This window comes from Equus przewalskii, chromosome 19, assembly GCF_037783145.1.
Source record: "Equus przewalskii isolate Varuska chromosome 19, EquPr2, whole genome shotgun sequence".
NCBI lineage: Eukaryota > Metazoa > Chordata > Mammalia > Perissodactyla > Equidae > Equus > Equus przewalskii.
In genome coordinates this window covers 30696327-30718616 of record NC_091849.1, presented here as the reverse complement: position 1 = coordinate 30718616, position 22290 = coordinate 30696327, and the positions used below count along the sequence as shown (strand labels likewise).

The window sequence follows — 22290 nt, the reverse complement described above, 5'->3', positions numbered from 1 at the left end:
AATTGTGTAAATAAACATCCCCCCTTCTCTTCGAGCCACAACTTCCCCCAGAGGACATGGGCATCTGGGGTGGGGGAACCTGGAGGTAGGTGGAGCTCAAGTTGACTTCTTAGTGTAAGCAGAGGTTGTTCTCTCTGAGCCAGAGGCTGAGGGGCCGGTCACAAAACAACCCTATGAGCTACTGAAGTTTTAGCATTTCTGTGTACCTTGTTATAACCTATGAAGTTAGCAATGTCAGCCTCATTTAACAGATGAGAATAAACAACCTCGAATCAGGGAAGTGACTTGCCCAAGGTCACACACCTGGTAAGCAGCGGAGCCCAGACTTGGCCTGCACCTGCCCGACAGCAAAGCCCACGGACCTGGGCAAATACACAGCGGCTGGGAGATCAGCGGAGGGAGTGCTGTTTTATTTAGCAAGAATTGTGTCCACCACCACCCAGAGGGCATCACAGAGCAGGTAAGAGAATCGGGGGTCTAGGGAGGATCAGGAGTCAGTCCAAGGGGACTCTGTATGGAAGGAGACGTGTAGGGGGAAAGTCCTGGGAGGTCCAAGCAAAGTGTCCTCAGCTAAGGAGCTTCTCTGATAGGGAAGAGGATGGGAAGAAAGGGTGAGGGCGAAGATACCAACTGCCCAGGCCCAGACTCCGTGAAGACCCCTAGACATCATCTAGCCCTGGTCCTTCCTCTTACTGATGAGAAACTGCAGCAGAGAAATCAGGTGCCAGACGGCAGGCTGGCGGCAGAACCGGGACTGGAATCTCAGCCTTCTGCTTGGTGACTGACAGTGGACTTCCTTTTACACTGTTGATGGAGAAGAGCTGGGGAGCCAGTGGTCCCAGGAACCCACCTGCAGGAAATAGCCCCAGCTAGTGTGAACGGGAAGGCTGAGCCTTGAATCAGGAGTCTGTTTAGGAGGGGAAGAGGGCAGGCCAAAGGCAGAGGGGCATTCGGCGATCCTGGCCCCGCCCCTTCACTTGATGGAGTAGCGCTGACCGGGGACCTCGCGGTGGCAGCTATAAGGGGTCACAGAGCCACAGCCACATCCCACACTCATCTCCTTCCGGAACTGGCAGGCCTGTGGGATGAGGGACGGATAGGATGGGTTAACTGAGGCCCCAGGAACCGGCTGCCCAGCCCTCAGCTCTCCCCATGAACAGCTGCGTCCCCTCAACAGCTCAGGGTCTCAGTGCTCCTCTTCCAGCAAAAGCAACAATAATAATGAACCAGACTAACTTACTGAGCACCCACTACGTGCCAAGCACCTAAGTGCTTTATGTGCATGAGCTCATTTCATCCTCCAACAGCCCTCTGAGATGGACGCCATAATTCTCATTTATCCAGGACTCAATTACCTCATCTGTAGAGTGAGGGGTAATAATATTACTACATCACGGGATTGCTGTGAACTAAGATATGTACAGCACCTGGCACATAATAAGTGCTATTTAAGTATTAGTTATTGTTGTTGTTATTATTATTATTGTTTTATTACTATTATTAAGGAATCTGCAGCATAGAGAGGCTAAATAAATTTCACAAGGTCACACAGCTATAATGGCAGAGCCAGGACTCAAAACACAGGTTAACATGGCTCCACAGAGCTGGTGCTTCATTGTCTAGAGCTGAATTCAGTGCCTCTATGGGCTGGGCAGCCTCCAGCGCATGCCCAGTGTCTCTTTCAGTAGCCCCAAGCCCCTGCCTGGTCAATGTTTCCTCTCAGCCACCCAGACCGGGGTTCCTTTTTTTCCCTCATCCCTCCCTAAGTGTGGCAAGCTGTCATCCTTCCCCCTGAAGCCCCTGTTCTTCTCAGAGTCCTGGGGCAGCCGAGTCCCAGTCCCGCTGGCCTTGGGGACCCACACATTTGGACCACAGTTTCACTCACCTTCTTGATACCGTACAGTAGACCAACAATCGCTGCCGCCACAGTGAGGGTGATCAGCACGATGGCCCAATCCGGGACAGAGCCCTGCTCCTGAGGCTTCGGGCCTGAGGAGCAGAGAGGGACAGTGACTGAGGCAGGTAGGACCTCCACCCCCAACTCCTCACTGCCCTCCGTGACTTTCCATCTTTCCTTCTGTGACTCTGATGTCCACGTGACTCTAAGACCCTGTTTCTCTGTGGAATTCTTTCCTATCATCTTGGGATAAGAATCTCAATGGAGGAGGTTGAAGGCCCCCTTAGGGCTTCGATCTAAACCCCAGTCATCTCTTCCTCAACACCTGCGGACGTGTCTGTCGGTCTCTGACTCCTCACTGACATCCACATCTCTCCATCTTTCTGAACCCTCCTCCATATCTAAGGCTCCACTGTCCACGTCGCTCAATCGGTGATGTCTCTTCACTGTGAGGGTCCCCATGGGGGCCTCTCTCCTTCTGAACCTCAGTCTTCCCCACCACTCCTGACGGACGCTGACTCTGGTCACTAACAGGAGCCAGAGGCATTGTCCTAGCCTTCCTCCACTCATTTCTTGCCCTCGGACAGCCTATGGGGAGGCTAGGATTGAAGGGGAGGGGAGTAGGGAGACAGAAGGAGGGAGGAGGATGGCAGCTCTGGCAGGGATGCTTCTTGCCCTGGAAAGATAGATTCAGCAATGAGGAAGGAAGTTGAAAACCTTTCGAGGAAGCAATCAGGTAACAGACATCTGGGTATTGGTCTGATCAGAGGCTTGAGGGGGCACTGAAATGCCTTTAAGAATTGGAGACATCCTCAGACATACTCAAAACACAGTTAGAAGCAGGCACTAAGACCTGTCCCTGTTCTCCACTCCAGGAGCCAGGGCGGCTGCAGGGGAATACGAAAGAATGGGCCCAACCAACATTTTCCTGGTAGAAGACCCAATGCGAATAAGAGCGCCTTACTGCTCGGGACACTGAGCCCAGGGGACATGGTGGCCGCTCCAGCCGTTGTGGGAGTGGAACCTCCTGAGACAGCCCCACTCGATGTGGAAGTCCCAGGCACAGCTGGAGCAGCTCCAGGGGCTGTCGTGGGGGAGACAGATCCTAGAAAGGCAGCGGGGGAAAATGACCGGAAGAGACCCAAGCAAGAGCAGAAGCAGAAATTGCATCTAATGCACCCTCAGTCAAAATCCTAACAAGTTTTTGGTCGAAATTGATGAACTGATTCTATGGAAGTTAAAGGACTGAGAATAGCCAAGACATTCTCAAAAGAAAAACAAAAGCGAAAGACATACTACCATATCTTGAGACGTGCTACAAAGCTGCGGTCATTGAACACTGTGGCACTGGAATAAGAACAGACAAACAGAGGAACAGAACAGAATCCAGAAATAGACCCACACGTATGTGGGCACTTGACCTTCGATAAAGGTACTCACACGACTCACCGGTGGGGAGAGAGGGAGGGTCTTTGACATAAATGGTTCTGGGGCAGTTGGTAATCCATAAGGGAAAAAAAATTAACCGTGACCTCTGCCTCACTCCATACACAGAGATTAATCTGAGATAGAGCACAGGCTTAAACTTGAAAGCTAAAATAAGACAGCCTCTGGAAGGAAATGTAGGAGAATATTTTCATGACCTTGAGGTAGGCAAAAAAAAAAAAAGCCTGAGGCAGGATACAGAAGACACCAACCACAAGAGAAAAGGTTGATAAATTGAAAGCAAAGAAGGGGGTCCTTGTACAGCCACCAAGGCCAGGGCCCTGGTCCAGGAGGTTCTGGGGCACTGCTGAGTACCCGCGGTGGAGCACAGGAAGGACCCCCGCCCCAGAGCTACAGCTAAAGAGTTCTTCAGAGATGGGTTGAGCAACAGAAATGTTACCTGGCAATGTTGAGACTGTTCCTGAAGTGCTCCCAGAAATGGTCGGAGCCAAAGTCTGAGGACTACCCGAAAAACCCCCAGAGGCTGAAGAAACTGTTGAGAAACTCGCAGAGACAGTGGGGAGACCCGCAGAGGTGGTGGGGAGACTCCCTGAGATGGTGGGGAGACTCCCTGAGGCGGTGGGGAGACTCCCTGAGACGGTGGGGAGACCCGCAGAGGCGGTGGGGAGACTCCCTGAGACGGTGGGGAGACCCGCAGAGGCAGTGGGGAGACTCCCTGAGACGGTGGGGAGACCCGCAGAGGCGGTGGGGAGACTCCCTGAGACGGTGGGGAGACCAGCAGAGGCGGTGGGGAGACTCCCTGAGATGGTGGGGAGACTCCCTGAGGCGGTGGGGAGACCCGCAGAGGCGGTGGGGAGACTCCCTGAGACGGTGGGGAGACCCGCAGAGGCGGTGGGGAGACTCCCTGAGACGGTGGGGAGACCCGCAGAGGCGGTGGGGAGACTCCCTGAGACGGTGGGGAGACCAGCAGAGGCGGTGGGGAGACTCCCTGAGATGGTGGGGAGACTCCCTGAGGCGGTGGGGAGACCCGCAGAGGCGGTGGGGAGACTCCCTGAGACGGTGGGGAGACCCGCAGAGGCGGTGGGGAGACTCCCTGAGACGGTGGGGAGACCCGCAGAGGCGGTGGGGAGACTCCCTGAGATGGTGGGGAGACTCCCTGAGGCGGTGGGGAGACCAGCAGATACCGGATTAGAGATCCCCGATGGGGTCAGCTGAGCTGTTGGAAAAAAAGGAAAAATTATATGATGGGGTTAGAAGAGTTGGCTATCCTGGGCCCAGAGTCCACACGTCACCCCAACACTCCATGTCGGAGCCCCGGTTCTCACCAAGTCCCGCCAAGGCCTGCAGGCTCAGGAGCAGCACCAGTGCAGCGTCCATGGTGCCAGCTGTGTGTCTTTCCAGGCCCTTCTCCCTGGCTCTTTAAAGGCTCCCAGACCTATTACAAGTCTTGGGAGAGCCAGGTGTGCCGGGGCCTCCATCAACACCAGGATCTCCATCCCCAGGGAGAGGTCACCAAGCTGTCCCCAGAGGATTAACCTGTCCCAGCCTGATCCCAGGAAGCACTGGGCCGGGGAAAAGTGAGTAAGAGCCTAAGGACTCCCCTACCTGGCCCCCGGGCTCTTCCCAGACTGGGACCTGTCCCTCAGGCCCAAGGCAGGCCCCAGCCCAGACCCTCCTGGGAGAGGGGACACCCAGGTGCCCTATCCCAAGGTCCTCCTCTTGCTCCTAGAAATACCACTGGGGGTGAGGATATATGGGTCCCTGGGGGAAGCAGGATTTGGGAGCTGGGTGGGAGTAGAGAACGTCATGGCCTGGGAACTGCAGCTGACCCTTAGGACACCCCAGGGCAGGTTAAGCAGATGAACACCTGAGCCATTACTCATCTAGACTGGCAGCAGCCCACGGAGTTTTCCATTCCTTTGGTGGAGAAGGGGCGAGGGGAGACGAGGGACACCAGGGAAGACGCAGTGTGTGCAGCGACAGTGCAACGTGGAGGCAGACTGTCCTGAATCCACTGCACTGGGATCCACCAGTTCCGAGCTGTGCACACTCGGACAAGTCACATGACCTATCTAAGTCTTAGTTTCTTCACCCCTAAAACTGAGTAGTCTACTACCTAGTCTAGTACCTAGTTCAAAGGGTTGTCACAACATTAAAGGAAACAATGTTTCTAATGTGCCTAGCACACCACAGCGTCAGCTATGATTACATGGAAAGAGTACGGGCCACCGGCTGGGAAAGACACAGGGGCACTCCTACCCTCAAGACTCAGATGCCCCAAAGCATCTCTCTGTGTTCCCGCCTTCTTCCCCCTGCTCACACCTCCTGTATCTGCTGATCTTTTCATCCATTTATTCTTCCCTCCCTGGGCTTCTTGCTCCCAGTGCAAGTCTTAGTCCCTGGATGTCTCACTTTATTTACCGTGTAGACCGTATGTCTCTCTCCATCTCTCCAATTTCCTCACCTTGCTTCTGGCTTCTCTCCTGACTCTGCCCAGTGCTCTCTCTGCCTCCATCCCTCTGTGCTGGGCCCACTGGTTTTCTGGGAAGAGGGGAAACGACGCTAAGGGAGGCGGATAGGAAGATGAAGTGTGTGTGCCTTTGTGTGTTCCAGGGGGTTACGTGACTGGTGTGTCAATCTGTTGAGTTGACCGCTGTGTCTGGCATTATGAGGGATGGGATCTCATCTCTCTGCTGCTGATTTGCCATGTGACCTTAGTAGGTCATTTACCCTCTCTGGGCCTTAGCTTCCTAGTTTCTAAAGAAAAATGGTAAACTAGATGGGCTCCAGACTCCCTCCACACGTCTGTCCTCGGATTTGCCACTCTGAGTGCCTATGTGTGAGGGTGTTGCTGGGAGTATGAGGCGTCCCTTTTGCACGAGTGCCCCGGGTGGGAGGGGGGAGGATGTCTGATGGAACTCATGTCTCCACCTGAGTATCCAGGATATTTTAGAGCAACTAAAACAAAACATTCAAAGATGAAAGTTCCCCATTACCCACATTTCTCACCCCAAAAGTCACTGTGACGGGGGGAGCAAGACACCTGGGTCTGGGAAAAAACTTGGCATAATCCACCCCTCCCTTTTGGGCCCACATTCCTGAGTCCTTCAGTGGCATGAATGATGAAAATTAACTGCAGTTAATAATTAATCCCTAAAGAGCAATGAGAGGTTCAGGCCTGGGTGGGGCCCAGACACCTGCAGGAGGGACACCTCCCTGGTCCCCACTCCCCTCTCAACCTCCCTCTCTGTGGGACCAGGCACCCACTCCCTCAAGCCTTGAATCATGGGGGAGCGGGAGGGCACAGGACTGAGAAAAGGGGACCACCCTCTATTCTCCCCTACAGCCCAGTGAAGGCCTCTCCTGGGTCCTCAAAGCCATGTTGGGAGAACTGGAAAATCCAGTTCCTGCTTCCCCCTCCCCATTCCCCCCAAACGCCTGTACTAAGGATTGAGTAGGGTATAGAAAGGCAGGCCCGGTCAGGAGAGGCCAGCAGGGGCTTCAGGCATCTCTTCCGCCCATCGGAGAAGCGAGGTGGCCACAATGGGGGCCGGGCTGCCCCTCTTCCTCCTGCTGACCTTCCTCGGCAGCTCACATGGAGCAGGTGAGGGCTGACGGCTGGACAACGGGTCCCCAAGGAAAGAAGAGGCCAAGAAGGGGAGAGAGAGAGAGAGAGACAGAGGCACCCAGTCCTGAGCGCCCGAGGGTTCGGGGCTGAACGGCCACCTGGAGAGGGTCTGAAATGGCATTGCCGGGGAAGAGGAACTTCGAGGGAGAGGCGTAGGAGGGGGTGCCCGCATCTCTGAGGGAATCTGGCCCTGACGGCTGGGTCCTAAGCTGTGCTTTTGGATCCTTAGGGCCAGGAATGACTTTGCAACTGAAGCTGAAGGACTCCTTTCTGGCAAATGTCTCCTATGATTCCAGCTTCCTGGAATTTCTCGAAAAGGTAGTTTTTCGGGAGGGGAAAGGATGGGGCTGTGTGGAGTGTGTCTGAATCAGTGTGGGCCTCCCTGCTGGGGGCTGGCTGTCTCCGGGGTGGGAGTGAGAGCCATCTTACACCTTGCCCTCCAACCCCTTGTCTCCCCCAGCTCTGCCTCCTCTTCCATCTCCCATCCGGGACCAACGTCACTCTCCATCGTGCAGGATGCCCACACCACGTCATCTGCGGAGTCTGAGAGCAATGGAAGCCTGTGCCCCTCTTGGCCCCGGGCATTTGGCCCCTGGAGTGCTGGGGGATGTGCTGGCCCTGTCTTCCAGCCGACCCTCACCCTGCTGAGTGGCATTAAATACACTAAATCTAATGATTTGAGGTTGTGGGCTCATGAGCATAGGGCCAGCAACTGGACGCCCTGGTCTCTGATTCTCCCCCTTGTTAAGCAGAGGGGTTCCGGGATGGACACTCTCTCCCTCAACACCAGTGACAAAAGCCTAGAAAGAATCTAGGGAATTAACTGTTAAGGGATACACGCACCCCACACACATATATGCATGAACATGAACACACACTTCAAGTGAGATCTTCAGAACCCCTGGGAATAAAGGAAAGAAACAAGTATTGAATTCCTACTTTGTTTCAGACGTGATGCCTTCTCATCTCCATGCTTGCGGCAATCTTGAATGTAGCAGGATAGGTATCAGTACCCAATCTTACAGATGAGGAAATTGAGGCTTCAAGAGGGTAAGTCCCTCACCTGAGTCCATTAGCAGTGGAGAGGTCAACCCCAGACAAACGCTGGCTTAAATGAGACTTTCATTTCATCTCCCTTTGCTTAAGCTTTGGGGCTGGGGGTTCAGGAACCCCAGACAGGGATGTGGACAGAACACCCGAGGACATGGGCCCCTGACCCAGGGATCCCCACAGGTCAGTCAGGGCAGGAGGTGGGTGGGAGGCAGCTCAGGTGAGAGATGAGGGATGAGGGGTTCAGCTTGTGAGCGGGTGGTGGGCCTGGCATAAGTCGGTGGTGGGGAGGAGAGGAGGGCGCCAGAGAGCTTGTCCTGCTAACCACGAGAACGTGTAGTCACGCAGGCCCACGTGCGAGTCCTAGGTAAGTTCCTTATCCTCTCAGAGCTTCCACATCTTCACCTGCAAAATGGGGGTAACAATAGTACCAGCTCATAGGATTATTGTGAAGATGACATGGATAAGCTACCTGAGGCACATGCCACAGTGTCTGTCAGATAAGTGGGCCTGGGATTATTAGGGTGGAAACCCGGTCCCAACACCTAAGTCCTAGTCTCCTCGAGGGTCCGGGGTCCTCCTGCTCCTGATTTCCTTGATGCGGGCACTCATCTAACTCCCCACTCAAAATTGTCTTGACGTCTTACCCGCTCTCTCAAAAGGCCAGCATGCAGCCCAGACATGCCCATTTGGGAGTATTGATATGATTGCTTCCTGTTCTCCACAGTACCCATCCCCGCCTATTATACCCCCACACCCCCCATCACCACCATGTGAAATTAGAAACAGACTACTTTGGAGGGAGGTGAAGACAACAGTTTGGCATGGAGCATCCCTGAAGATGAGGGGAGCACAGGTATGGGAGAGTGAAAAGAAAAACTTACAGAATTCCTCTAGTTTCCTTTACAACCATCCTGGGACAATTAGCCCAAAGGAGAGGTAGCAGGGGGGCCCAAGGGGCCCCAGTATTTCATGGCTTGCCCCTAGCCTGCACCAATGGGCAGGTGACAGCTCTCTGCCTCCACATCAGCCTCCTTGCCATTCTTCGAGCACTCCAGGTGTGCTCCCATCTTACCTTTGCTCTGGCTCTTCCCTCCACCTGGAAACTTCCCCCAGACATCTGCTTGGTAACTGCTGCACCTCCTGCAAGTCTTTGCTTAAATCTCACCTTTACAAGAAGCTCTGCCCTGAACTCCTATTCAGCTACCACCTGCCCCCCAACATGTACACCTGGGTCCCCCCACTTTGTCCTACCCTTTTCTCCCCATAGCATTTATGACATAGTTTTACTTACTGACATGTTACTTCTGACTCTCCCTGCTGGAAGGAAAGTGCTACAAAGGCAGAGACCATGGTTTCCCTCATTGATGAACCCGAGTGTCCAAACTAGGGGCCAGCACATAGTGGGTGTTCAAGAAATACCCGTGCAACTGGGAGAGGAAAAAAAAGAAACCACCACCTCCTCCTTTTCCTCTTCCCTCTGGGTGGGAATGTGGATTTGGTGGTGGGAGCTGGAGCAGATCTTAGACCCAGAGTTGGAACGAGTGTAACAGAATGGCAGGAAAATAAGATTGAAACAGGCATGGGCCCCCATTACTGCAGAGCCCTGCCCTGCTTCTGCCCAGCACTAGAAATGTCCATCTCATCTAAGCCACCATTATATCTGAAGCTTGGTCACAACAGCTAGAAAGAACCTGCACCTAATTTATTGGGTTGAATCCCAGCTGACACTTTGGCCAAGGTACTTTTATTCTCTAACAGCTTTCTCCAAAATGGGGTGAACATCCACCTCATGAGGTTCTTGGGAGAATTAAATGGCACCACAGAGGACCTCAATAAACGCACCATACAGGGTAGCTACTGAGAGCTGCTGGACAAAATGTAACTTGGGCGTGAAGGGCCAGACCCCTGAATTCCACTGAAATGAGACAAAGTGTTCGGGGTGGGTAGGTGGGCATCCGTGAATGAGGGGCTGGGCAGTGTGTCCCTGCACTCTGGTCTCAGGAGCACACAAAGAGGGAACTCAACTCCCGCACACCCTGCAGCCCTCAGGCCTGGAGGAAACCCCTGCTCCTCTCAGCACCCCTGGGGAAGGGCCAAGGAGCAGGGATGCCTCCATTCATTTGGTGAGGAGGAGGCAGGCCTGCAGAAGTCAGGGCATTGTCAGTAATTCTGGAAAGTAGGTGGAACCCAAGTCACTGTGCCCAGGCCCTGCTGGAAAGCTCCACTGACCTCCAACAAGGCAGGCACCGCCCAGCACCCACACTCCCACTGTGGCCCAGAGCCTGAGGCTAAGAGGCAGCCCTATTCTTTCCCCAGACCAAAGTCTCAGGAGCCAAGAAAGTCACCACTAGGGAAACGAGGGATAAAAGGACCACAGCCAGACGTGTTCAGGATTTTATAAGTTTGTCTGAATTTCCTCATTCCCAAACTTCCAGGTGGGACTGAATAGGAGGGAGACTGGGGCAGGAACGTGAGCATCTCGAGGCCACCCACAGGCACGCTGACCGAGCTAGTCTGTGTCCTCATTTACAGAATGAGAGAGGTGGACCACACGGTCTCTCAGGCGCCATCACGCCCTGACAGCTGCCAGATCTGTTTGTCCTCAAGGGTGGGTCTGGGAGGGAAGGAAAGCGCCAGGGATGTTAAGTTAGAGCTCAGGGCTCCCTGGGGCTGGGAGACGCATCCATCAGCTGCCGGAGGTGAGAGGCTGCCTTGTCCAGCTTCGACAATTCCAACTGGAGGGAAGAAAGCTGGACGAGAGAAGCAGGTGAGGGGCCAGGTATGAGGCCACCCCCACCAGCCCACACTCCCTCAAGGAGGCGGGCTTCCCGGGTGGCCTCCCCCAGCCTCACCCTCTGCTGCCTCTGAGTCTCTGCCTCTCCCTCTGATGGGGTCCGGGCTCTGAGGCCATCAAGCTGCTTCTGCAACTTGTGTCTTCGGGCAGCTAGCAGAGGTAGATGGGTCTGGGGGTCCACGAGGCCCTGCAGAAGAAGAGAGAGAGAAGGCTCAGACATCTGCGGCCCGCCCAGCACCTCCCTCGTCTCCATTCTAAGGAGCCCCTCCTCACCTTCATAGCACCCACCACTTCCCCTCCTCCCCACACTCTCTTCGACTCCTCCCCCTCCAGTCTCTTCTGGTCACCTGCAGCTCCATGCAGACCTGAATGGTGTCACTGAGCGGGGCCTGGGCCCAGCCGGAGGGAGCTGCTGCACCTGGGGGTAAGAGGCCCACGGCCCCACAGTAGCCCAGGGTGCCCAGGGGCTCCAGGAAGGCCTCGAAGAGGCCCTGCTCTCCAGGCTCTGAGCTCTGCAGCAGCACTGGGGAGGAAAGGGAATCCGTCAGGGTCAAGACATCAGATCCTGCCTCCCTTCCCACCCTGCACCTCCTAACTCTGGGCTCTGCCCTCCAGGCTTTCCCCTCTTCCCGCCAGCCCCTTCTTTCTGCAGGGACTCGGGAGCCCAGGACCCGCCTCACCTCGAGGCCGGGCCTTAGTGAGCTGGTACGTGGCTCGGAGAGCCCTCAGCGCCTGCACGGCCTCCTGGACCCGGGAAAAGCGCTGTTCCAGCTGGGGCTGGTGCCAGTGTTCCTGGAGATGGGGACCCACAGTTAACAAGCGGGCTCCTGGAGACTCAGTTCAACTCTCCTGGTTCTATCCTCCATCTGCCCACCCCCATCTCCTCAGAGCAACAGATCTGTCCTCTCCACTACACGCAAAATGCACCACCTCAAGGAGCACAACACAGCGAAAACTGGAGCGTCATCTAAGAAGGTCTTAGATGGTCGGGGGTTGATGTCTGTTTAGTCACTCTGATTGAAGATGGCAAACCACCAAAAACAAATTAGAATTGAAAATGTATTATTCAAAACTCACAAAACCAAGTATGTATAAAAGAAACTTAAATAAACTTTAAAATGACTTTTTGGGTGAGTTTGTAGCATTTACCCTTCTGAAGTTTTCAAAGCTTAAAACTGCACTGAGATTTTTGGGATATCCTATTACTAACATCTAATCCTCATCACAACCATGACATGTACTATCACTATCCCCAGTTCAGAGACAGGGGAAACTGAGGCAGAGTCACACAGCTAGTAAGTGTCAGTCTCGTGACAGAGTCCTGCTCTTGACCACTTTGCTAATACTGCCCCCAAGTCAGCCCTGCAGGAACAATCCATGTCCCCAAAGACTCCACGGTAAAGTACAAACCCTCACTGTCAATGACTCCACCGCAGCAAACTTTTAGAAGATGGCTCCCCAAGTCTTCAGCAGCAGCCCCCCTCCCAGACACCATGGGCGCGTGACTCACCAGGCTGCGGGCACTGGGGTAGGGGGCAACAGAGATGCTGGGGGCAGGGGGCGCGCCAGGCCTGGGGGGCAGCCTCTGCCAGAGCTCTTCGGCCAGGAAGGGCATCAGCGGGGCGAGGAGGCGGAGACCGACATCCGCGCAGGAGAACAGGACCTGAGGAGGCCCTGGCGGGCGAGGCGAGTGCAACAGCACCGGCTTCACAGCCTCCTAGGGAGGAAGCCAACGGGTCAGGGGACGGCCCACGGCCACGTCCTTCCTCCACACACTTGCCACCCTACCAGTGGGGAATCTGTGGGCAGAAGCACCATCAGCTGCCCCAGAATATACTATGGAGCACGTGAAAAGTGGAAATCTAAGGCAGGGATTCTCAGACATGGGTGGGAAATAAAACTGTCAGGAATGTTTGCATAGTTTAAAGAAAAGCACTGAGTTTTTTGCTTATCAAAAAGGGACAGAGGGGGCTGGCCCTGTGGCCAAGTGGTTAAGTTCCCCCACTCTGCTTCGGCAGCCCAGGATTTCGCCGGTTTGGATCCTGGGCGCAGACATGTCACCACTCATCGGCCATGCTGAGGTGGCATCCCACACAGCACAACCAGAGGGACCCACAACTAGAACATACAACTATGTACTGGGGGGCTTCGGGGAGAAGAAGAAGAAGAAGAAAAGATTGGCAACAGTTGTTAACTCAGGTGCCAATCTTTAAAAAAATAAAAGGGACAGAGGTTTTTAAAAAGGTTGAGAAACAGTGAGCTAGGGCAGGGATCTTGAGCCAGCAGCATCACCTGTGACAAAAAATGAAAATTCTTGCCATCCCAACCCTCGCCTGCTGAATGAGCCGCTCTGCGTGGGGCCTGCGCTCCTGGTGAACAGCCCTTGGGCAATTCTCACGCAGGATCAAGTGTGAGAACCCCTGGGCTAAAGGACCACTATTCCTCCTCCCCATCTGCTCACAGCTCCCGGCCTGCCCAGGGCCCAAACTCAGCAGTCACCAGGGCTCAGAGAGGATCTCCATCTGCCTTCCAACCCTGCTCTGTTAGACTGTTTTCTAGAAGTCTCCCCTGGTCCTCCTCTCTCCTCAGATGACAGGCAGGGAACGGTGCCCAGGCTGCACTACAGACACCAGTCCCAGGGAAGAGGGGAATTGGGATGTCCCGTCTCGTCTCCCTTCCTGTCCTAACCTAACGGGACAATCAGGAACCCAGTTCAGAGCTCTCTGCCAGGGAACCCGATTTCAAGAAGCAGGTCTACAGGAGCGGAGCGCCACACCTGGCCCCCAGCCTCACTCACCAAGTAGACATCACAGAGGTTGTGGAGCCAGAAGTGGTGCAGGGCGTGAGTGACAAGCGAGAGCTCTTGGGTCAGGAAGCCTTGCTCACACTCCCGGGCAGTGCGGGCAAGGCAGCTCAGGATCCAGGCGTCCACAGGGGAGGAGGGGGACAGCTGCAGGCAAAAGGGGGCTCAGGACTGGGACGGCTCAACTCCCACCCCCTTGCCTCCTTTCCTTCCAGATGCCACCTTCAACGCTCAGACAGCTGACTCCCCACCCCAGAGGGAAGAAGAAAGCATCTCTTCTTTCTTGTACCTCCTCTGCAGGCTGGGGTACAAATTTCTCCCCTAGAGCATTGAGGATAAAGCGCAGGGCATTCCAGATCTTGTTGCAGAAATGTCGGGAGCTCAGGACCTCAGAGACAGACAGATGTAAGTCGCCCCCTGGGAAGGAGAGAAAGGAGAGAATCTGTATGTGGGCGGTGGCAGCACAGGGAGTCCTGGGCCCTGCTCGCCCCTCTGCGCAGGTGCCCACTGCCCCAACACCTCCCTCGCCCAGGCTTACCCAGGGCCCCATGGGAGCACAGGGTGAATCTCAGGGCATCTGTCCCACACTCAGGGATCCCATGAGGGAAGTCCTTCCTCTGCAACCAGAGGGAGAAGAGGAGTGGCAGGAGCCTATGAGGCTGTAGGGTCAGAAGCCTGGGTGGTACAGGAAATCAGCGGCCACAAGCTAGAAGCTGGGACAGGGTAGCCACTGCGGACTCACCTGTGCGGCAGCCGCGATCACCAGCTCCGCAGGATCCAAGTTCCCATCCTCCAGCTTTTCCTGCAGCACCTGGGATGGGCAGTTCACTAGCCTCGGCTGAAGTCCCTGCCCCTGCAAGGGTCCCACCCACTGTCCCTCACAACTCCAGCTGTCCCAGTCAGCCCCTCTCCTCAGGCTCCCTCCCTCTCTCCTGCAAACCCCATCCCTCATGCTGGGCTCCGCATCCTGACCTGCAGCTCCACGCCACTGATGATGTCCCGTGGGTCCAGCACATTCCCCAGGGACTTGCTCATCTTCCGGCCCTGTCTGTCCCGAACCATGGAGTGAAGAAGCACCTAGGAGCATGGAAGAAGACAGCAGAGGGGGGCCTAGAGAGCCTTTCCCTGGAGGGTCCCTTGGGGTGGAAAGTAAGTCAGGAAAAAGGGATAGGGAACACGAATACCCACACATTAGGGGTTAGAGCGGAGGACAAGTTTTGGGGAACACTGAGGGGGTCACAGAGAGGGACAGGGGCATTGAAGGACCAACTACCTTGCTGAAGGGGAGCTGCCCTGTGAGCTGCGTCCCCAACATGACCATGCGGCCCACCCAGAACAGCAGGAGGTCACTGCCCGTTTCCAAAAGTGATAGGGGGTAGAAACGAGCAAGGTCTTGGGTCTAGGAGAAAAGACAGAAGGAGTAAGAGGCCCAAGCTCTGGGCCTCCAGCTCTTCTCAAGACTCAGGGGGACCCCTTTGTTGACTTCATCATCCCCACGTTCACACCCTTCCTCTCAACCCGCCTCACCTCTTGGGGCCAGCCCAGGGCAGAAAAGGGGAAAAGGGCTGAAGAGAACCATGTATCCAGGACATCAGGGTCTGGGAAACAGAATAGGGAATGGGGACAATTGGAACCTCAGCTTCTAGAACCTCAGCCAGCTACTGCCCACCCTGCCAGCCCAACCCCCATCCCCAGAGACCAGGGGTCAGGCCTTGGCCCCATTCCCTGTTTTCCCAGCCCCACCTTCTCCACTCAGTATCTTCCCTCCCCGGCCCTCCGGCCCTCTGGCACTCACCCCTCGCCAGGGTCAGCTCGGCCCCTGGTCTCCCTGTCAGTTCTGCAGCTACCTCTCTGGCCTCGGCCTCTGTCCGCCCAACCACCCAACAGTCCTTCCTGCCGTCCTGCAGAAGTCAGGGGGAGGGGGAGCCTGAGGAAGAATAATACCTGATAGGTGTGAAACATCACTGAGTTTCAAGTTCTCTTCCGTGGTTTGACAACGGCCGGCCCCCTCTGGTGGTGAGATGACGAAATGCCGGCTCAGGGGCCCTCTTGGCCGCAGGTTACATGACCAAGCCCCAAAAGTGCAGGAACAGGTCGGGTGCTGGGCCTGGCTGGAAGTCCTCTGACTGGGGCGCTAGGTCTCCTTCCGCCACGCCTGCCCTCCCATCCCTTCCTCCTACCAACCTCTGCATGCTCTTCTACGACTAGGTAGGCTGGAATCCGATGGCCCCACCACAGCTGCCGGGAGACACACCAGTCCCTGCCGAGAAGCCATGAGCGATTTCTCAGAACAACCAGTGGGTCCTCCCTCCCCATCCCCACGAGAGCTCCCCACCCCTTACCCAATGTGGGAAAACCAGTGCTGCCAGTTCTTCTGGTGGAAGGACGGACTGAGCTCCAGGGCCCCGGACTCCACAGCCTGGGGAAAAGGGCCGTTAGACAGGGCTTCCCCTCCTGCACCGGCACCCCTCCCAGGATGGGACAGGTGCCTCTGGGGTGGTTCTAAAACTCAGAAAAGACCTCCCAAGGCTCCTGAGAAGATTCTGGACTTGAGTGAAAACATAAGCCAGCCCTTTCTGGGCCACTCCATCCCCACAGCTCTCCTCTCAGTTTCCACAGCTAGAGAGGTCTCTGGGGCAGGAGGGCTCCACCCCGTGTCTCTTCACTCCAATCCTCCGGGAGCTGCCCCCCACCAGGCCCCAGTCCATCCTCGCACTGCAGCCTCACCTGGGCAGCTCGGTCCCCCATCTCCCGGCAGCGGACAAACCACTGGCTCTTTAGCAGGTACTCTACCACATCCCCGGAACGACTGAAAGGGAGACAGGGCGAGTCCACCGCTGCTCCGACCCTGGACCTTTCCCCCAGGGACATGGGCCCTCCTGTGCCAGGCCCTCAGTACGGAGAACACAGCAGCAAATAAACTGACACAGAGCTTCTCTTCTAGTGGAAGGAGTGCACAACCCACCCTACTGTCACTCTTAAGCTCCACCCATTCCCTTCTGGGGGTGGTCCTAAGTAAAGGAGTTAAAACGGGGTTACCTGCAAATGGGCAGCACCATAGGGTGGTCCTGGAGGCCCCGGAACAGACCCCGCTCCCTCAGTGCAGACATAATCTTGCCCCGGGCCAGAAATCGGTGAAGACCCTGGGGGAAAAGTGGCCATAAGAAAGGTTAAAGGCCTCTAGAAAAACAAGAAAGTGGAAGAGGGGAGGAGGGGCAGGGGGTGCCCCCAAAATATGAGGTAGCATGGAGGCCAGTCCCACCTGCAGCCAGTCCCCACAGAGGGAGGTCATGGTCCCATCCTCCGCAATGACACTCAGGGGGCTCAAGCCGTGTCGGGCCCCCAGCTCAGCATCAGCAGGGCTGTGAGCTGGAGTCACTTTCACTGCCCCTGGGGGAGCAGAACCACCGTGAGCACTGAGCCCCGACCTTGGCTTTTGCTTTTCCAGAGGTGTTGTCATCACCCACGCCTCCCTCCTCTCCTTGTCTGTGCCTCCCTTTTGTTCCCCACTGCCCATTCAGACCACCCTACATGGAGATTCCCCCAACACTTTCTTCCTCTTCCTGGTTCCTTCCCTCTCTCCCAGAACCCCTGACTTTTTCTCCTTCCCCTGACCTCCACTCACCTGTGCCCACATGTGGCTGAACAGCAGAGTCTGTGATGAGGGGGAGAAGCTGCCCCGTCAAGGGGTGACGAAGTTGTCGCCCGTGTAGATGCTGAACAAAGGGGAAAGGGATCAAGGACAGGCATGTGTGGGATGGAAAGGTCTGGGCTGGGCCCAAGAACCCTGGGAATGAGGGTGAGAACCAGAAGGTGAAGAGCTAAAGAGGGGTCAGCAAACTTTTTCTTAAGGGGTCTGAGTGTATATATTTTAGGCTTTGTGAGCCAAGAGGCAAATCCAGTGTCTCTTCAATTACTCCCCTCTGCCACCGTAGCAGAGCTAGATGATACATGACACAGCCAGCTGTAGAAAATACACAAGCGAATGAGTGCGGCTCAGACAAAAACTGGCAGTGGGGTGGATTTGGCTCATGGGCCATAGCTCTTGTCAACCCCTGAGCTAGAGAAAAAGTGCAACCTCAAAAAGAGAAGAGAGCAGACTCAGAGACCCTGGAGAGCTGGGAGGAGAGAAGTCTTAGGAAAAGGAAGTAGAAGCAGGAGAGAAGGAGCTACCATCCTCAAAGGAAGGGAAGAAAAAGCTGTGGGGGCAGGAAGGCCGGGGCAGGGAGCACACTGGGTATTACTGTGTATCGGGAGTCGTCAGGATGAACGGCCACAGCCACGTCTCCAGGCAACGTCTCTGGCCTTGTGGTCCCCACCACGACCTCTGCATCTGAAGACAAAATTTAAGCACGTATAGCTGGTCATCACCCCGGCCCCTCACTCCTGACACAGCTAAAGCCAGAACTGGAAAAGGGAGGGTGCATGGAGCAACCAACGTTGAGCAGACCCCCAGGAGTAACTAGAGCAAATTAGGACCAGTATCTATAGGAATCCAGGGTTTCCATGTCAGCTAATGACCAGAGGCCTCTCCTGAGAGGGTGTCTGGTGCTAAGGAATTCCTCAATAAGTTGTGTTGGAAAAATAGATATAGTGTTAATAAAAGCAACCAGAATCCTGGCTTGGTGCCCAGAGGACACTGCGGGTTCTTGGCACCCCAATCACAAACGTGGTGCATTCCTCAGGGCTAGCAGCAGCCCCTTCTAGAAGAAACTTCCTCTGACTATTCCAGCTCATCCATCTTCCCCTTCTCTGAACTCTTTGGAACACTTACTGTCCAAACTACACTTTAGAACTTTTGTCTCTTTCGGGGGCAGCGGCCTCCTGAAGAATTATGCTAAGTTCCCAAAAGAAACTGACCATGTGCACCTTTCTTACATGGCCCAGAATTCCCAGGGTAAGTGCCCATAAGAATACAAACACCACCAAGGTTCCCTATGCCCCTCCCACCAGGTCATGTGGAAACAGGCTGGCGGGTCCCTCCCATCAGCCCAACATGGCTCAAGAAAACAAGGCAGGCAGAGACAAGTGGACGACCCTTCCAAAGACTACCCTCACCGGGCTCTCCATCCACGGGGAAGGCCACAGAAACAAGGAGGCCAAAGGACACGGGGGTGGGGCAGCCGGGCAGTCGAAGCTCCGTGCGGCCAGGCAGGGGCCGGCTCTCCACCTGGGGGCGGCGAGGCAGTAGGGTTGGAGGGCAGCCTTTCTGCAAGGCTCCCACCTCCACGCATCGTCCACCCCAGCCTCCCTGCAACCCATGTAAAAGCCATTCAGAGGATTCAGGAGCCACCTCCCTCTCCCCTCACCTAATTCTTGTGCAGTCACAGTTATAGAAAACATTCACTGAGCACTTAAACCATGCGCAGGTATTGTGCTGAGCGCCTTCCATGAGTTCTCATTTAATTCTCACAACACCCCCATAATGCAGGCAGTTCCATCATCCCTAATTTACAGACTGAGGCTGAAAGAGGCTAACAGGCTGCCACAAGTCACACAGCTGGTAGGTGGCAGAACTCGGATGTGAATCCAGGCAGCCTGGCTCCAGAGCCTGAGCTTTCACCCTGCCTGGGAGCTCTCGCAAACCTGCTTCCTTTCCCTTCTCACCTCAATATCCGAGATGGCTGATCTTAAAGTGCATGACCAGTTGACAAGCTGCCGGTTCCGGTACAACAACCCCGCCTTGTGGAGTCGCACGAAAGCTTCGGTCACAGCCGCAGAGGAGCCCTAGAACAGCCTGAGAGTCCACATCCAACAGCCCTTTCCCAGCCCATCACCCCACTCAGGGACCCAGGCATTCCCACCCTCCTACCCCCAACACACACAACAACCCACCTCCCTGCACAGGTCTCTAAAGACCCCCGACACCACAAGGCATGGAACACTCACAGGATCCATAGTAAAACACTCTCGGTCCCAGTCCAGGGAGGCCCCTAGAGCTCGGAGCTGCTCACAGATCTCTCCACCTTTCCTGTGCCCAGGGAGATCTCTGTCAGCAAACATGTCCTGAGCACCAGCCATGTACCAGGCTCAGTGACGCCCCCAGCAATGCTGGGTGCTGCAGTGAGTGTGGCATTGATCTGGCCTCTAGAAGCTAACGGAGACAGACACACAAGCCCACTATGGAGCCTTCTATGACTTTAAAAGAAGCATAAAGTTCTACATAACAGAGGAGGTGGCAGCTGATTCATGGGAAACCCAGAGAAGCTTTACAGAGAAGATGGCATATGATAACAGGTCTGAAAGAATGAGGGTGATTTCAAGCAGACAGAAGGTGGGAAAGGGTGAGGAGAGATGATGAAATCTAGGCAAAGGAAAATGGAATAAGTGGAGGAAAAAATATACATACATATATGTGTACACATAGACAATTTAATGTATATCACATACACACACAAAGCTAGGAGATGCCACCAAACGCTAAGGGGCTTCAGAGCTTATTTCTCTAAGGGAAGTTCAGGCTGGACGGCAAGAGCCATGATTACAAATTAGGAAAGAGTGGGTGGGAAGCCAGGACCCCAACCTGCTCTTTCAGCCCCTCCAGCCCTGCCCATTATACTCACTCGTCCTTCCACTTCCACACCTCCCTAAGGAATTCCTCCCGGCTCAGCTCATGTCTCCTCACTCGTCGCTCCTTCCACAGTTGTTTCTCCACCACAGCCTACAGTAAGATTAGGGGGCAAATGAACAGAGAACCAGGTTTGCTTTGTGGGAAGAAATCTCTTTCACTCAAGAAAAGGAAAAAGTGGCAAAAGACATACTTGGGTAGCAATTCCTGCATGATCTGAACCAGGGACCCACAGCACCTGATCCCCACGCATCCGGTGCCTGCAAAAGAAATACCCTCATGTGAATCCCTGGGCTTCTGTGTTTATCCTCACTCCTTCCCATGCTTTCTACTTCTCACCAGCGCACGAGGGCATCCTGTATGGCCACTGTTAGTGCATGACCGATGTGTAGGGAGCCAGTGACGTTGGGAGGTGGGATACACATGGAAAAGGTCTCCCCTGTGGCGTGGGGCAGCTGGGTCTGGAAGGGAGGTAAAAAGTCAAAGGGTGAGAAGACTGGATGTTACCTGTGGGAATAGCACCCTCTAGTGTCTCCCAGGCAGAAAGAACTGCAAGGAAGGGGAAAAGCGGACAAGAAAATGCTTTGGAGACACCAGGAGCCAAAGACAAGCTCTCCCTGTTTTTTGGCAGGCTCTGCAATGTGGCTGGTTGCGAGCTCCAGGCTCTGAGGCTCAGTTGTGCCCACCAACCTCACGGGCCATTCCATCCGGGGGACGGTTTAGTACCCCTCCTGCCAGGTACTAACCTGATATTCCGGCTTGAAGAAGCCCTCTCGCACCCACCATGGGTACCAGGCAGCCTCAACGTATCGGGGGCTGTAGGCAGGAGGCAGGGGCTGTGAGACGTCTGTGGAGGCAGAGGAGAGCTCCACTAACTGCCGAACTTTGTTCCCACGCTGCATTCCAGCAGACCAAATGGGCAACAAGACATGGGACAAAAAGCCTTCAAGCTCCTCGTTACCTTTCTTTTCACCGGGTTCCGTGGGGATTTCATACAAAACTATCTCCTTAGGAGTCCAGGCCTTACTGGATTCTGCAGGTGACTGGGGGAGGAGGAAGCAGAAAGGGGAGATGCAACTCCCAGGATACCCTAGGCATCTGGAATCCAGCTAGGCTCTCCTCCAGCCCCCTCCCAAATCTTCTCAGCCAATCAAGGACACGCTGTGTGACCCCCTAACCTTGCTCTTCCGGGCTATCCCAGCCTCCAGTGCCGCCTGCTTCTCTCGCAGGCGCTTCTGTTTGGCTTCACGGTTTCTCCGGGTGATGTGAGATCCATGGGGCTCTGACTGGGTAGAAAGGGGATGGGACCTGGGGAGGCCCCGTGAGGGCCTCAGCCCCCAAAGTGGTGGTCGAAAAGAAGCCAGAGGTAAATGAGGCATCAGGAGTGCTTGGAAACGGGTCAAGATCTGTTCCACACAGACAGAGCACATTAGTATATGGGGGTGGCGGAGGGTCACACCCCCTAAAGTCACACCGTATTCCTTATTCCCTGCCTCCTGCTAGCACTGGTCTGTTATTCTAAGTATCTATCCCTTCCCACATAACCCTTCTTCCGGAAAGACTAGAGGGCACGGTGTCGACAGTGACAGGTTCCTGGGAGTCAGAGACCTTCTGGGTCTTCACGGAGGCTCTTCTGGGGCAGGATGGGAGTCTCTGGCCCTCAACCTACTCATCTGCGATCTGGGGGTGACCGCTGACACACGAGAGGGGAAACGTCTCGGAGATTTCGGGGATGATCAACATCAGCGCGCCCGAGAGCCAGCAATGAGTCCCCCCAGCATCACTGCGATCAGCCTAAATCCGCCCGCACTGCCCCCAGCCCCGCGCGGCCCGGCCTTCCAGCGGGTGCCACCGCGTGGGCCCCAGCCAGGCAGCGCCTCCCACTCCCCAGAAGCCGCCTCGCGCGAGCTCACCCGGCGAGCCTGCCGCTATCCCAGGGCGCCCCACGGCGGCAGCTACACGCGCCGCAGGAACCCGCCAGCCCGACCCCGGAACGTGCCCCGCGATCGGCGCTGCACAGGGAGGCGGGGCCCGCCGGGCGCATGCGCGGTCCCTGGCCTCGGCCCCACCCCCTCCCCCAGCGGGTCCAATGGCCGTCGAC

At 55.5% G+C, this 22290-nt stretch overlaps 3 protein-coding genes across 8 annotated transcripts; 1 reads left to right on the top strand and 2 right to left on the bottom strand.

Annotated features, from left to right (window-relative positions):
* Positions 1-389: 389 nt before the first annotated feature.
* LOC103565582 (autotransporter adhesin BpaC) lies at positions 390-9046 on the bottom strand. Of its 2 annotated transcripts, XR_011530022.1 has the most exons (7): positions 7911-9046; positions 5808-5884; positions 4669-4905; positions 3783-4559; positions 1886-1989; positions 1241-1360; positions 390-1078 (listed from the first exon to the last, which is right to left on the bottom strand). XR_011530022.1 is itself a non-coding variant. In XM_070585622.1 (4 exons), exons 1-4 carry the CDS (start codon positions 4718-4720, stop codon positions 974-976), a joined length of 1038 nt encoding a protein of 345 aa, XP_070441723.1. In that variant the 5' UTR covers positions 4721-4843; the 3' UTR covers positions 390-973. The 2 variants fall into 2 exon arrangements, 1 of the variants encoding a protein (XP_070441723.1); XM_070585622.1 differs by lacking the exons at positions 1241-1360; positions 5808-5884; positions 7911-9046 and having other exon boundaries at positions 4669-4843.
* On the top strand, positions 6762-7644 carry SFTA2 (surfactant associated 2). Its single transcript, XM_008541687.2, has 3 exons — positions 6762-6947; positions 7201-7289; positions 7432-7644. Exons 1-3 carry the CDS (start codon positions 6887-6889, stop codon positions 7516-7518), a joined length of 237 nt encoding a protein of 78 aa, XP_008539909.2. The 5' UTR covers positions 6762-6886; the 3' UTR covers positions 7519-7644.
* A 1358-nt stretch (positions 9047-10404) lies between the features above and the next one.
* VARS2 (valyl-tRNA synthetase 2, mitochondrial) lies at positions 10405-22268 on the bottom strand. Of its 5 annotated transcripts, none has more exons than XR_011530021.1 (30): positions 22103-22250; positions 21368-21595; positions 21151-21232; positions 20936-21036; positions 20529-20650; positions 20383-20449; positions 20185-20282; positions 19511-19592; positions 19229-19348; positions 18680-18791; positions 17866-17954; positions 17247-17337; positions 16884-17011; positions 16661-16764; positions 16349-16430; positions 15964-16040; positions 15806-15881; positions 15417-15522; positions 15149-15219; positions 14895-15020; positions 14594-14698; positions 14364-14432; positions 14160-14238; positions 13911-14038; positions 13616-13768; positions 12329-13110; positions 11499-11610; positions 11166-11341; positions 10877-11005; positions 10405-10774 (listed from the first exon to the last, which is right to left on the bottom strand). XR_011530021.1 is itself a non-coding variant. In XM_070585586.1 (30 exons), the coding sequence occupies exons 2-30, from the start codon at positions 21566-21568 to the stop codon at positions 10679-10681; spliced, it is 3189 nt and encodes a 1062-aa protein (XP_070441687.1). In that variant the 5' UTR covers positions 21569-21595; positions 22103-22268; the 3' UTR covers positions 10405-10678. The 5 variants fall into 5 exon arrangements, 4 of the variants coding, with proteins under 4 accessions (XP_070441687.1, XP_070441688.1, XP_070441685.1 ...); XM_070585586.1 differs by having other exon boundaries at positions 12329-12535; positions 22103-22268; XM_070585587.1 differs by having other exon boundaries at positions 12329-12535; positions 20936-21005; positions 22103-22233.
* Positions 22269-22290: the final 22 nt, after the last annotated feature.

What these genes read in the sequence shown, in the direction of transcription:
- VARS2 (XM_070585584.1), bottom strand. Translation starts at nt 21,619, where the DNA reads ATGTGCTCTGTCTGTGTGGAACAGATCTTGACCCGTTTCCAAGCACTC. An exon ending in AGTGTTTTACTATGGATCCT is followed by an intron (nt 19,349 to 19,510) that starts GTGAGTGTTCCA and finishes AGGCTGTTCTAG; the next exon opens with GGCTCCTCTGCGGCTGTGAC. An exon ending in CCCCGTGGATGGAGAGCCCG is followed by an intron (nt 17,955 to 18,679) that starts GTGAGGGTAGTC and finishes TTTTGTCTTCAG; the next exon opens with ATGCAGAGGTCGTGGTGGGG.
- SFTA2 (XM_008541687.2), top strand. Translation starts at nt 6,887, where the DNA reads ATGGGGGCCGGGCTGCCCCTCTTCCTCCTGCTGACCTTCCTCGGCAGC. An exon ending in CGGCAGCTCACATGGAGCAG is followed by an intron (nt 6,948 to 7,200) that starts GTGAGGGCTGAC and finishes TTGGATCCTTAG; the next exon opens with GGCCAGGAATGACTTTGCAA. An exon ending in TCCTGGAATTTCTCGAAAAG is followed by an intron (nt 7,290 to 7,431) that starts GTAGTTTTTCGG and finishes TGTCTCCCCCAG; the next exon opens with CTCTGCCTCCTCTTCCATCT.
- LOC103565582 (XM_070585622.1), bottom strand. Translation starts at nt 4,720, where the DNA reads ATGGACGCTGCACTGGTGCTGCTCCTGAGCCTGCAGGCCTTGGCGGGA. An exon ending in AACAGTCTCAACATTGCCAG is followed by an intron (nt 1,990 to 3,782) that starts GTAACATTTCTG and finishes TCTGCTCCTCAG; the next exon opens with GCCCGAAGCCTCAGGAGCAG. An exon ending in TACTGTACGGTATCAAGAAG is followed by an intron (nt 1,079 to 1,885) that starts GTGAGTGAAACT and finishes CTCATCCCACAG; the next exon opens with GCCTGCCAGTTCCGGAAGGA.